The sequence below is a fragment of the Rhinichthys klamathensis genome, unplaced genomic scaffold, assembly GCF_029890125.1.
Source record: "Rhinichthys klamathensis goyatoka isolate OS25496 unplaced genomic scaffold, OSU_Roscu_1.1 h1tg000281l_1, whole genome shotgun sequence".
Lineage (NCBI taxonomy): Eukaryota > Metazoa > Chordata > Actinopteri > Cypriniformes > Leuciscidae > Rhinichthys > Rhinichthys klamathensis.
In genome coordinates, this window is record NW_026606800.1 from 4895697 (window position 1) to 4907858 (window position 12162).

Here is a 12162-nt window from a genome sequence, read left to right on the forward strand (position 1 = left end):
CATGAGCAAGACTAAACTGCACCAAAAGATATTTGGGTGTTTTGTAACAATGTGAATAGGAAGAATAAAAGAATGGCCCAAATGTTAACATGAACCTTGGCCAGGTGAATGTGCGTTTCCTGAAGAAGGTCTTTGTGATGAATAGCGACTAAACGGATCATGTCATCATACATCTTGTTCTTCTTGTACATAGTGATGGCCAAGTCCGGTTCATCTACTGTGGTAAAAATCCTATAGACAGAGAGGTAAACAAAGATTCTTTAGACAGTGAACAAATTTAAAATATGTAAAAATGCACACATTAAATATCGTAGATGACAGTCTCTTAATTCAGAGTCAGAAAAAGGCTGTGTGTGTGTGTGTTTACCTTTCAGCTTCTTTGTACTTTCCCTCTTTCTCTAACTCTTGTGCTCTGCTGATATAAAGGGCAGACACATCCTCTTGTGTCATGCACTTCACAGCAAGCTGAGTTGGAGATGGACAGAGAGAGAACAAGAGAGGAGAACAAAATGATACATAATAATTCAAATGTAAATGGATCGTGATTAGTGATAATTGAAATGTAAATTGTTCATGATTTGAATTAAGAAAAAAAACAAATGCAGTTGTGTTCTCAGCTTCCATCCATCAGATTTATAATTACCACTACACTGATTTATTAGCATGTTGCTATGCCGTTGTTAGAGTGTTCCTGGTGGTTGCTAGGCAGTTGCTTATTGGCCAAAGTCAAAAACCTCAATGCTTATATACGTTTCGATTCTCTCATTCAATGTAAATCTATAGAATTTTTTTCAGATGTTTAATAGCAGACAAAAATACTGCCACTAAAATATACAGCTATTATTAATTAATGTACAATTTGCAGAAGGGCACAATGTGACACTTACCTTATGAGCTTGCTCCCATCGCCCAATCTGAGTGTACATATCTATAGCATCTTTAGTATGATCACCTTTCACAAATAGACGTTCTGCCACCTGTAGCTCAGAGAAATAATGAGTCAATAAATCAGCAATTCTTTTTCCAAAAGGTTTTTTTTTTGTCTTACCCTAATTCACTATGGTAAGCCTATAACTGAGTATATACATCATCTCGTCATATCCATAAATAGAGAAAAGTTCTCCAGTTAGGTTGACATGGAGCAACTAAATCTCCAACCTTCAGGGAACTACCCATTTAAAAAATGGCAAACAGAGTCTGCTGGCAAAAAGAAAATGCGACAGAGCTCGTAATAAAACGAGAATCAACATTGGCTTGGAGAAGGTCATTTCATTATGGTTGTTGTAGCGCTGGAATCGATTTTCAAGGAAGTACCATGTCTATTAATGGGTATAGCTACAGTAATGTCTTCAGCTAGTCAGCTTGAAATCCTTTCCATCTAAACTGGTTATATCTCTTAAGCCTCTTAGTAAATGTTTTATGAGCAGTAGATAACCATATTCATCCACACACTCACACAGAGCCGAAGCACAACCAAAAAAATGTTCTTCCGCAAAATGCATGAAGTTTTGTTTTTTAACCGCCAAAAGTTACATAGTGTACCTTTAATATTCAATAGCTGAAATGTGCTTTTTTTCACCTCAAACTCCTGTACAGAGGCATAGTGCTGGGCAATCTTCAGGTAATATTTGGCAGCAGTCTTGTCCTCCTGTAGCTCCAGTATGTGCAATGCTTTCTTCCACTGGCGTGCTGCGATTGCTGCATCTATGGCCTTGGTGGAACGTCTTTATTAGGGAAAGAAACATCAGTTATATAAGGACAAACAAAATGGCGCCTGCCATGGTTAGGGGTGGGTAGCCCTAATAGGTGACACCACAATAATAATAAAAATGTGGACACAGCAAAATTATAACGCAATCATCTCTGGGAAATGTTGTTAAGGCTATATGAAACGAATTAGAGCAGAAGGAACAATTTGAGGTTCTATATGAAATTAAAACTAATGAAAAAAAAGAAAGAAACACAACTATACATTTCCATTCAAAAGTCTGTGGTCTGTAAGATTTTTTTCTAATGTTTTTGAAAGAAGTCTCTTATGCTCATTAAGGCAGCATTTATTTGACCAAAAATACAATACATATTATTACATAAATATTATTACAATTTAAATAATTTTATAGACCGTTTTTTATTTAATATATTTAAAAATGTATTTAAAATCCTGTGATGGCAAAGCTCCAGTTACTCCATTACTCCAGTCGTCAGGGTCACATGATCCTTCAGAAATTGTTCATTTTTTTTATTATTATCAGTTGAAAACAGTTGTGCTTAATATTTTGTGGAAATCGTGAAGCATATTTTCAGGATTCTTTGATAAATAGAAAGCTCAAAAGGCTGTACATGTCAGTAGGCTATTCATATTTGTCTTGCTGCATCAACATTTTTTTAAAGAAATTAGTAAAACAAAAAGTATTTAACATATGGTTTCAATTCTTACAAAAACATATTAAACTGCACATTTGTGACAACATATCTGAGCAAAAGTGGTTGCATGCATAGTAATCTGTATGTATGCAAAAAAAATCACAGTGAGCCACTGTACGTGCATTGTGCATTTTTCTTAAATTAATAAATAATAATAATGAACTAAAGTGCACATTTTAAAGAGAACAAAGGAAAGTCCAAAAGAGGAGAAAATCTGACTGCACAGAGTTTCATGCATGCACCAGTCACTCTATACCTTGCATCAATGACTAATGAGAAAAATAAATTTGATCTGCCAATACTTTCTGAGACAGTGGTGCAGGTGTTCATTGCTAAGTCTGGTGCGGTATTTGGTTTAATAATGTTCATTGTGGAGAACGCTGACTCACAGCAGTTTTTGGAAACAAACATGGTCAGGATGTGTAGTGCCATTTTGTTTAGAACAGGGTAATCAGCGTCAGGCACCATCTTTCCCCAGAAAGTTGCAGGGTCACAGTTACCAACCTACTCTTTTAAAGCCACATTTTCCTGCAGTTCAATCAACTCCATTTGTAGTAATGCAGAATTTACCAATCTGAAGATCTGTTTGGCTTCTTCTGAAAACTTACAGTTGTCCTACAAGTACAAAATCATCAAAGCGAGTCTTAAAGTTCTTCATCAGCTTCTGCATGAAAACAGCATGGTAGGTCATATCTTTCTCTCCCTGGGTTTGCTCCAAAGGTTTGGGGAAGTGGACAATTTCACCTTGGAGATCAGTCTTGAAAATCTCCAATTTCTTCTGGAAAACCCGGACTGCTGTTATCAAATCACATACTTTGTTGTTCTGTCCCTGCATCTAAAGTTGAGCTCATTAGGATTTGATGTAATGTCTGCCAAAACTGCAGCTGTTTGCATCTTCTCTACATCTTCCAAAAACTGAGTTGCCTTGTCACTCTTTTGCTCTGATCTCCTCCCGAATGGCCCAAAAGCGCTCCAAAGCCATGCATTTGCTGTGCCATCTGACATTGTTATGCAGTACTAAGTCATCATAGTTGGCAATGACCTCTGTCAGAAAGCCTCTTAGCAGACGATGCTGAAGGGACAATGATGCTCTCAAAAAGTTTATCAGTTTCATTATTGTTGTCATGGCATACTCTGGGCCCAGATTGGCAAAAAAAATTGGCACAGACTGGTGTATAATGTAGTGGTAAGATATCAGGTCAGTGTGCAACCAGTCACCTACCTCTTCCCGTCATGGATGGAGCTCCATCTGTGGTGATAGAGACCACCAACTTAAAGGGATAGTTATACATCGTCAAGGGTTACTCTTTTGGTGTAGGTTGACTTGCGTACGGCCGTCTGGCGGAAGCTAGTTATTTTAGCCGATTAAGTTTTAAATATGGATATTTTCTTACACGAACGCATCGCTTCACTTCAGAAGGCCTTTATTAACCCCCCTTTCTGCGTACTTTTCTGTCCACTCGTCTTTGAAAAGGCAATACTTGTTATCAACTTTTCTTTTCTTTGAACAAGCCATAATCACATTCGCAAAGTCTATGTCTGATATCGATGGACGTTCGGTTTCTGTGTGTCTGTCCGTTGCTTGCTCACAGTTGCAACATTGTCTTTCACATGTGAAGATATTTACATATAATGATGCGTTTGGATGAGACGCGTATCTCTTCATGAGAACAATGTGCATAAACGCATGTAGTTGGATAGGACGCAGAACTCGTCATGGTATCCATTTGCAGAAACTCAGGTGTGGCGAGCAGGACGAGGTCGAGGGCCATGGGAGGACGGCAGGACGCACCTGAACCCCGTTACATCAGGCAATCAGATCGGACACGGTTTCTTCACTGATAGAGAGCGCGAGGCTGCGCTGGCATGCAATCATGTTTGAAAGCTGACTAAAATTATATTGTTGACTTCGATATTGTTTAATCCTCTTTGGTCAGTATTGCCCCTTTTCTGGGTCTGGACACGGCCCGCGGTCCGCCATTTGTATATGACTGCTCTAGAAACTCACCCAGCTTCTATGTAATGGTTGATAGCAGCATCCAATTGTTTCTGTTGCACTAGGTAGTCACCCCACACTTCCTCCAGCTTTACAACTTCTGCAGGAAAGGCAATACGAGCCAGATCGACCGCTGTGGAAGCACAGTGCAATCAGCAGATGTCAATAAAGGCAATGAATCTATAGCTCTAATGCTTTGCATTACAATTGGCTTGTTCCAATTGTAATGTAACACCCTATCCTGATTGTTCTTACCACCTATGCTCACCTTTCTTAAAAGCATTTCCCTTGCGGTAGCACTCCAGGGCTCTCTGATTATTTCTTGTCCTTTCAAACAGGTCGCCTGCCTGTTGAGTTCAATAATAATTAGAATTACAACAGTTTCCCTTTGGAACAATACCATGTCAGTTACTTGGGCGAGTGGATCTGCTACTCAGATGAAAGTTATGAATGCAAGGATCTTAACAGTAGCCATTTTGTCAAGACACATACCGCTGCAGGTAAAACTCACCCTCTCATAGAACTCTCCTTTGATGAGCGCAGCAGTGATGCGGCTGATGATGTCTTGGCTTGATAAGAGCTCATCTCTGCTCATGGCCAGCCAAGCAGCTTTGGCAGGAAGTCCCGCTTTCAGGTAGAGATTAACAGCACCAGTGAAGTCTCCTTCATTCTCCTTCACCTCACCGGCTTTCTCATTCTGATTGGTCTCCATTAGGTAAGAATAGTAACTGCGTCTCAAATTGTCCAACTCTGGGTGGCCCTTTATGGGATAAACATTTAATATTAGTAAAACGTAGATTTTTCAGCATCATAGACAGCTGCTAAATGCACATAATAAACTGCAACTAACCACATAATTGGGCATAGTTAAGATAGCAGCATACAAAGGCTTATCAATTTTTATAAGGGATGAGAAAACTCTTCCCATATCATGGGAAGTTGGGAACATGGATAAGTTGTGGGACATTCCCTCATCCTAATATCCATAAATAAACATGGTTTGTGTTGTCTATAATATGTTTAGTGCTGTTAATTTTTGACTGCCGACTGCATGAAACCATCACAAGAGACATTAAGAATCCAGGCAATAATTTTCTATATAGTTGGCCATGTGCAGTTCATGATAATATTAATAAATTGAAATGTTTGATTTTGTTGGACATTTTGTTTGCTTTTGTACAATAAACAATTATGGTTCTGTGTTGGATCGCCACTTGAGTTCTAATGCCCATCTGTATTTCTGGGCAAAACCTATTGAGAACCCCTGTTTTAAGCTAAATAAAATACCAAAAACTGTTGACAAGAAGTTATGAAAATTATGTTAAAAACAGATACCTTCGCCTCTGCCACTGCAATACATTCATCCCACATGTGGAGCTCCTGGTACATTTCCATCACTTCATCCACTGCATTCTGAAGGGTTACAGAAATATTACTCGGCAATCGAGAAATAACTAATTTTACCTCCATTTAACTCAATTGGTAAATAGATAAAGAAGGAAAAATGATTTTTAAAACTGCAATTTGAAAGTTTTAATTTTAATTAGGGCTGTCAAATGATTAATCGCATCCAAAATAAAAGTATTTTTTTACATAATATATGTGGGTGCACTGTGTATAATTATTTTGTATATATATAAATACACACACATGCATGTATATTTAAGAAAAAAATATAATTTATATATAAAATATTTATATTTATATATAATATAAATCATATATAAATCTATATACAGTATATACATGAAAATATTTCTTAAATATATACAAGCATGTGTGTGTATTTATATATATAAAATAATTATACACAATGCACCCACATATATTATGTAAAAAAAACTTTTATTTTGGATGTGATTAATCACGATTAATCATTTGACAGCCCTAATTTTAATGTTTTTAATTGATTTTTTTATTATTAATTATTATTTTTTTAAATAATAATTTGATTGTTACATTTAATGTTTAATTATTTTTAAACATAAACGAACTTAATACGTTTATTTGACATTTTAAATTGTATTCATTTATTTTAATATAAAGTGTTGAATTTAATACTATGGTAAATGCATTTTTAAGTCACAATCCTAGTTGCAGATATTAGAAATTGTTCCTTACCTGCTCCATGTAATACATCTCTGCAAGTTTAAAGTTCTTATCCAGCATGGCCAGCCGAGCTTTCACCTGGTAGTGGTCTGTACCATCACCACCCTACAGGAGAGTACAGTAACATTGCATTTTAAAATGCATAAGTACAACAACAGAAATGTACATTCTAGAAGTGTACAGACATAACTAGTTTGATGCAATACATACATTTTCCTTTGAGACAGCATCTGCAATCTTGTTGGTCTCATTTAAGAATCGGGCTTTGGACACATCCCCAAGGGCTGCAAAACACCTGCAGAAAACCCCAATACCACCTCAGATGAGAAAGAGCAAACAAATACAAACAACATCACACGGAGTATCATTTCACATTCGACCACCAATGCTGAAATAAGTCATGGCATTTAGATTGGACAGCGCTTATCGGTCATGATCAGATGACCAAAAGTGAGATCAAGCAAACAGGCAGTAGGAAGAGTATCCAAGCAATTTCTTCATTTGCATTCTCCTTGACGGTCAGAGCACTTTTTCTCTGCATGCTTTATGCAGATGAGCCTATTCATAACAAACCAATCCTCTCTAATTTAAATTCCAGCTTCAAACACTCTTAAAAATGCTTATACAGGAAAAGGAAAACTCTAAACATGCTCACTGCCACCTAAAGCAACTGGAAGCCTTTTTAAGAGGACTTTTGGTGCTTAGATCTAAAGCTTTTATCCTCCCGCACAAGCTCAGGTGAACATTTTTTGCCCTTTAGCACAAGATTACACACATTTTTCTTTAGGCAGAATATTATCTGAGACACATTTCAACATTTAAAGTGCAACACGCAGAGCAGCAGTGCAAAATAGCAGCTTTCTTTATGGTTCTTTTGACGAATGCTTCTGGCATGTATTGTAACATTTTATTATTTTATTCCTGAGATCCATTTATAATTTAATTTATTATTAATAATATAAAACAAAAAAAACATGACCACCTCTTCTCTGAACCTTGGAATTCAACAGCCTTTTTTTTGTCTCAAGTCAAATATGGTTTAACACTCCCAAAATCAAGTCTGAATTACCTTGTGACATGTTGTTGACATTTACAAGATAGTTCTAAACAATAAATGTTTAAAGGTTAGTTTCAATAAAATATATATTTTTAACTTATCGGGCAAGATATTTTAAGCACAGTGTGGCTGCAGTAAATACTATCATTTCAAATGATCAAGTAAAATTATATATTCATGATATGACCCCTTTAATAATGTATCGCTACTTTGTTGATTCAATGTGTTTTTATTTAATTTAGTTCTTCTGCAGTGCCAATGAAATGCTGCATTTTAAGAGCAAAAAAAAATAAAAAAATCAAAGATGCAAAAATAAATGCAGCAATGCTATAAATAGAACAAGATAATTGTTAAGAAAGAAGTATTGTGTTTACATAAAATGGTATTTCTGTACTGCCAGTACAAGGGCTTTAATTAATACAAGTTTTAAAAAAATTATGCCAAGATGATCTGTAAAGGAATTCAAACTAACTACAATATTTCCTAGTTGTCAAGGTTAGACACATGATTCGGACAGCTATGCTGAAGTCATCGCAGCAGTAGCTGAGTCATAGAGGTGGGTGGACTGTCTTGCTTGTCTAACCTCTCAGCGATGTGGAGCTGTCGTGCCTCTAGGGAGAGTTTACTCAAAGTCTTCCACATGGCCTCTGTCTCTGCCGACATCTCCAGGGTCTCTAGGAATGCGGTTGCTCTGTACGCACACAAATAAAAGTCCAGCTATACATAATTGAGGTCTAGTTGATGTTTTATTGCAGGTGGCTATGGTGTTTTGTTTTTACCTGTAATGGTCACCATCATCAATGGCTGTGCCAAATTCAATCAGCCCCTCATCTAGAGTGTAGGAGACAGAGTTAACCCCTTCAGTCACAATGACTTCAGTTTTGCCATTGGATCTCTCCAGGTCTACAATATCACCCTGTTGCCAAAACAAAGTTACATGATTAAACTCACAGTCACCTCAAACAAGAAACTAAGACAACGAAGAGTGAATTCATTCAACAAAATCTGTGTCTTATTCACCTGCAGTTCATTATACCACTTTATTATTTTTTTCTACTAATTATGGCTGCAATAATTCATCATGATCAAAAAAACAATGTTACACAACCATTACACCTTTTGGGTCAATAAGATTTTTTTAAAGAAATGAATACCTTTATTCAGTTAGAATGCATTAAAGTGAACAAACGTGACAGTAAAGACATTAGTAATGTTACAAAAATAAATCCTGTTCTTTTGAACTTTCTAGTTATCAAAGAATCCTGAAAAAGTCCATGTTTCCACAAAAATAATGAGCGCAACTGTTTTCAACAATGATAATAAGAATGTTTCTTATTTCTTATAGCACCAAATTAGCATATTAGAATGATTTCTGAAGGAACGTGTGACACAGAATACTGGAGTAATGATGCAGAAAATGTTTAAATATATTACCATAGAAAACGGTTATTTTAAATTAAAAAATTTTTTTTAAAAATTTAATTAAAATAATTGTCTGGGTGAACATGGGTGAGACTTCTTTAAAAAAAACACAAAATCTTACCGACCCCAAACTTTTGAACTATAGGAGTATATCAAGACATTTTTTGCTTTTTTAACAGCCAATTTGTGTCTGAATTGCAATGGTGGAGCAATTCTGTGAGTTGTTTCCATTGTTGCTGATTTGAATAGTTCCTTTAGTTAATCAGGTGCTTAAACAACATAGACAGAATGTGCAAATACAATCACTATTCACTCTGAGTGACCTGTAGCTTCAGCTCACCTTGAGGGGAAACATTGTGACCCTCTCTGGGCTGTCGATGGTGTACCAAACACACAGGTTTCCTCTGTTCTGTGCCACAACTACATCACTACCCGGTACCCACTGAACGTAAGGACAGAAACTCAGCATGGTGCTCTTCACGCTTCTCTCGATGTCATACAGGTGGAGCTGAACATGGAAAAAGAGACAAAAGTGACACATCGTTCTGATTTTATTAGCGATATTAGAGATAAAATAATAATGTTCCCCACTTACCCTTAATTTCTTGTCCCTGAAAAGCAGTTTACGCCCCGTTTCATTCAGCTCCAGCCAGTCTATCTTGGAGTTGTGGCTTATAGTGCCCAGATTATACCCACCCACCAGGTCCACTGAGAAAAACAGGAAAAAAGAGAAGGATCATGGGAGATGAATGCACCAAATACCAGATGCAGATTCTTTTCTGTTGATCCAAGGTCAGAAATGAAGCATTACAGTTAAAACTTGAAAAAGTAAGAGGCTTTTAGACAATGTTTTAAAAGAACAGATGGAGTATTTTCCATCCAAAAAAAAAAAAAAACTGTAATAAGTAGAATTATAAAAATTTGGAGATCCATTTACTGCCATGAAGGTCACCATTTAAACATACACAAAGACATGCTGCAAAAAGGGAGGCATTGCCTTTCATAAAGACCCTGTACATCCGTGCCCTAACAAAAAATCAATGAGTCTTTCATAAATCACGTTGTGTGACGCTTCCCTGCATTTCTGGCTCTTTGTTCACAAATAACCATTCTGATGGGAAGCATCACTTATGAAGGGGGGCGGAGAGGGGAGAAACAAGAGGAAAAACACTTTCCAATTTGCACTTTCTGAACAGGTTTTAAGCACATGGATCAGTGAGGGGGAAAAGCACTCTGCTGTCTGTCAGAGGAAAATAAATTGGATGAAAGTTGTTTCTCATTTTCACCACCTGAAGAAGAAACAAGGCAAGCAGGACAGAGGGAGCATGCCAGGACTTAATTAGCACAGGAAGTGGTCAGAGCCGTGGCAGATGGCTGGCGGTAGCCGGTGAATGAGAGGGCTGTGATGATGACACAGCAGGGTAACCGTCTAATTGAAAGGTAATGTCCGAACTGACTCAACATCAAAACACCTTCCTATTGACCCATAAATGATCATTTCTGCGGAATCAAATAACGGGTCATATGGAATAGGCGTCCCATTTAGAGTGGAAACAGACGATTATGTAATCAATACCATCGATGACATAATTTCTTTTAGCTGATGATGACAATACACTTAGACTGTCCTCTATGAGCTAATGTGACTATAATTCCGTATAATTGCGTGCATTTTTGAATTCACTCAATGGGCTAAATGTCTAAATTAATCTTTAATCACCGAAACTGTCGGGAGCAATAAGAGCAGGAAGACGTGATTAGTCAAAACTTAAATAAAATGATGTCATCCCTAATTACCACCTGAAAAGCACTATAGAAATAAATCTTGAGTTGCATACAATTCTGTCACTCAAAGTCTTAAATCATTCAAAAGTCATTTAACCGTATTCTCCTCAATGATAATGTGTTATTATCCTTCAGCTACTAAAATGATTATTTCATTTTAGTAAATAATAAAGAGATCATACCCCTGGCAGAAGTAATGGGCAATAACTTACCAATGGCAATAGTTTTGATGTCAATCAGGTAGGCCAACTTTTTGTTGTTCTCCACTCCCCTCTGCCTCCTCTCATTTAGACGCACGCTGCATACACAAACACACAAACCAAGGATTGAACACTTGTTGTGGGTGCTGAGGGACCTGTCAGTGCTCCATCAAGAGGAACCAAGCACTGCAATCTGACAGCACCTGAAAGGCTTTTTACATGAATGCTGATTTGTGATGACTAGGTCTGCACACTAAGAGCCAGCTGTATGCATCAACAGCAATAGTGGTTTTCAGAGCAGAATGACAGGAGGAAAACTGGGAAATCTAAGGTAAATCCCGCCATCTAGTGGTCAGATTTATACATGACTTTTGTAGGCAATGTAACCTTGTCTGATATCCGCTCAAAAATGTTGATTGCTATAAAATTATGTTATACATTAAATGGTACAACAGAAAATAACATAGGGTGGGGCTTGTATCATACATAAAATGATATAATGTATATTTTAATAGGAAATACAATTGCAGAGGCAAAGAAGGTTTTTACATTATTTTGATTAAGGATTATAAAACTAAAAGTGGTTAAAAAAAAAGTAAATCATTTTGAATTTACTTTGCCTTTAAACAATAGCTTTTGCTTTCCAAAATGTAATAACGGCAAACCTGATGAGGTGTGGGTTCATAAACTCTGTTCGAACAGATCCCAGGATTTCATTGCTTCCGTATTCCACCAGTGCCAGCTCTCCAGCATTGAAAATCATGCACACCTACCAGGAAATATAGCCATTTACAAGTAGCCAGCAATGAGTTTAATTATATCATCTAGAGCTGCATGACTCATTAAACCCAGTGGTTTTCCTTTGTACAATGCTCATAAACAACTGAAGCATCTTAATAACACACAATAACACCAAAAAGACTGTACCGTTTCATTTTCAAAGAAAAACTTTTCATTTCCCCCAGAGCCCTGCCACGCCACCTGAAATTGGAGAGTGATGTTATTTAATGGAGTACATCATTGTTGTCATCAACTTTTGCTTTCCACTACATTACACAGAAAGAAGCAGACAGACTCCACAGCCAAGGCACTTCGCCATTATCCTGTTTGTCACACTGAACTTTCTTCCAACTCCCATAAGAGCACTTTGGAAACTCAATTAAACATGG

At 36.9% G+C, this 12162-nt stretch overlaps 1 protein-coding gene across 1 annotated transcript in view; it reads right to left on the reverse strand.

Moving 5' to 3' along the window:
* ift172 (intraflagellar transport 172) overlaps window positions 1-12162 on the reverse strand; it is a 32095-nt gene that overhangs the window by 15321 nt on the left and 4612 nt on the right. The window contains exons 12-28 of the mRNA XM_056269164.1: window positions 11921-11974; window positions 11659-11762; window positions 11006-11091; window positions 9604-9716; window positions 9349-9516; window positions 8366-8502; window positions 8170-8277; window positions 6740-6824; window positions 6542-6634; window positions 5756-5833; window positions 4932-5180; window positions 4689-4767; window positions 4433-4553; window positions 1580-1724; window positions 888-977; window positions 368-465; window positions 96-231 (exon numbers count right to left, since the gene is read on the reverse strand). Of these exons, the coding sequence (XP_056125139.1) occupies window positions 96-231; window positions 368-465; window positions 888-977; window positions 1580-1724; window positions 4433-4553; window positions 4689-4767; window positions 4932-5180; window positions 5756-5833; window positions 6542-6634; window positions 6740-6824; window positions 8170-8277; window positions 8366-8502; window positions 9349-9516; window positions 9604-9716; window positions 11006-11091; window positions 11659-11762; window positions 11921-11974 (1944 nt within the window). The remainder of the gene's footprint in view (window positions 1-95; window positions 232-367; window positions 466-887; window positions 978-1579; window positions 1725-4432; window positions 4554-4688; window positions 4768-4931; window positions 5181-5755; window positions 5834-6541; window positions 6635-6739; window positions 6825-8169; window positions 8278-8365; window positions 8503-9348; window positions 9517-9603; window positions 9717-11005; window positions 11092-11658; window positions 11763-11920; window positions 11975-12162) is intronic.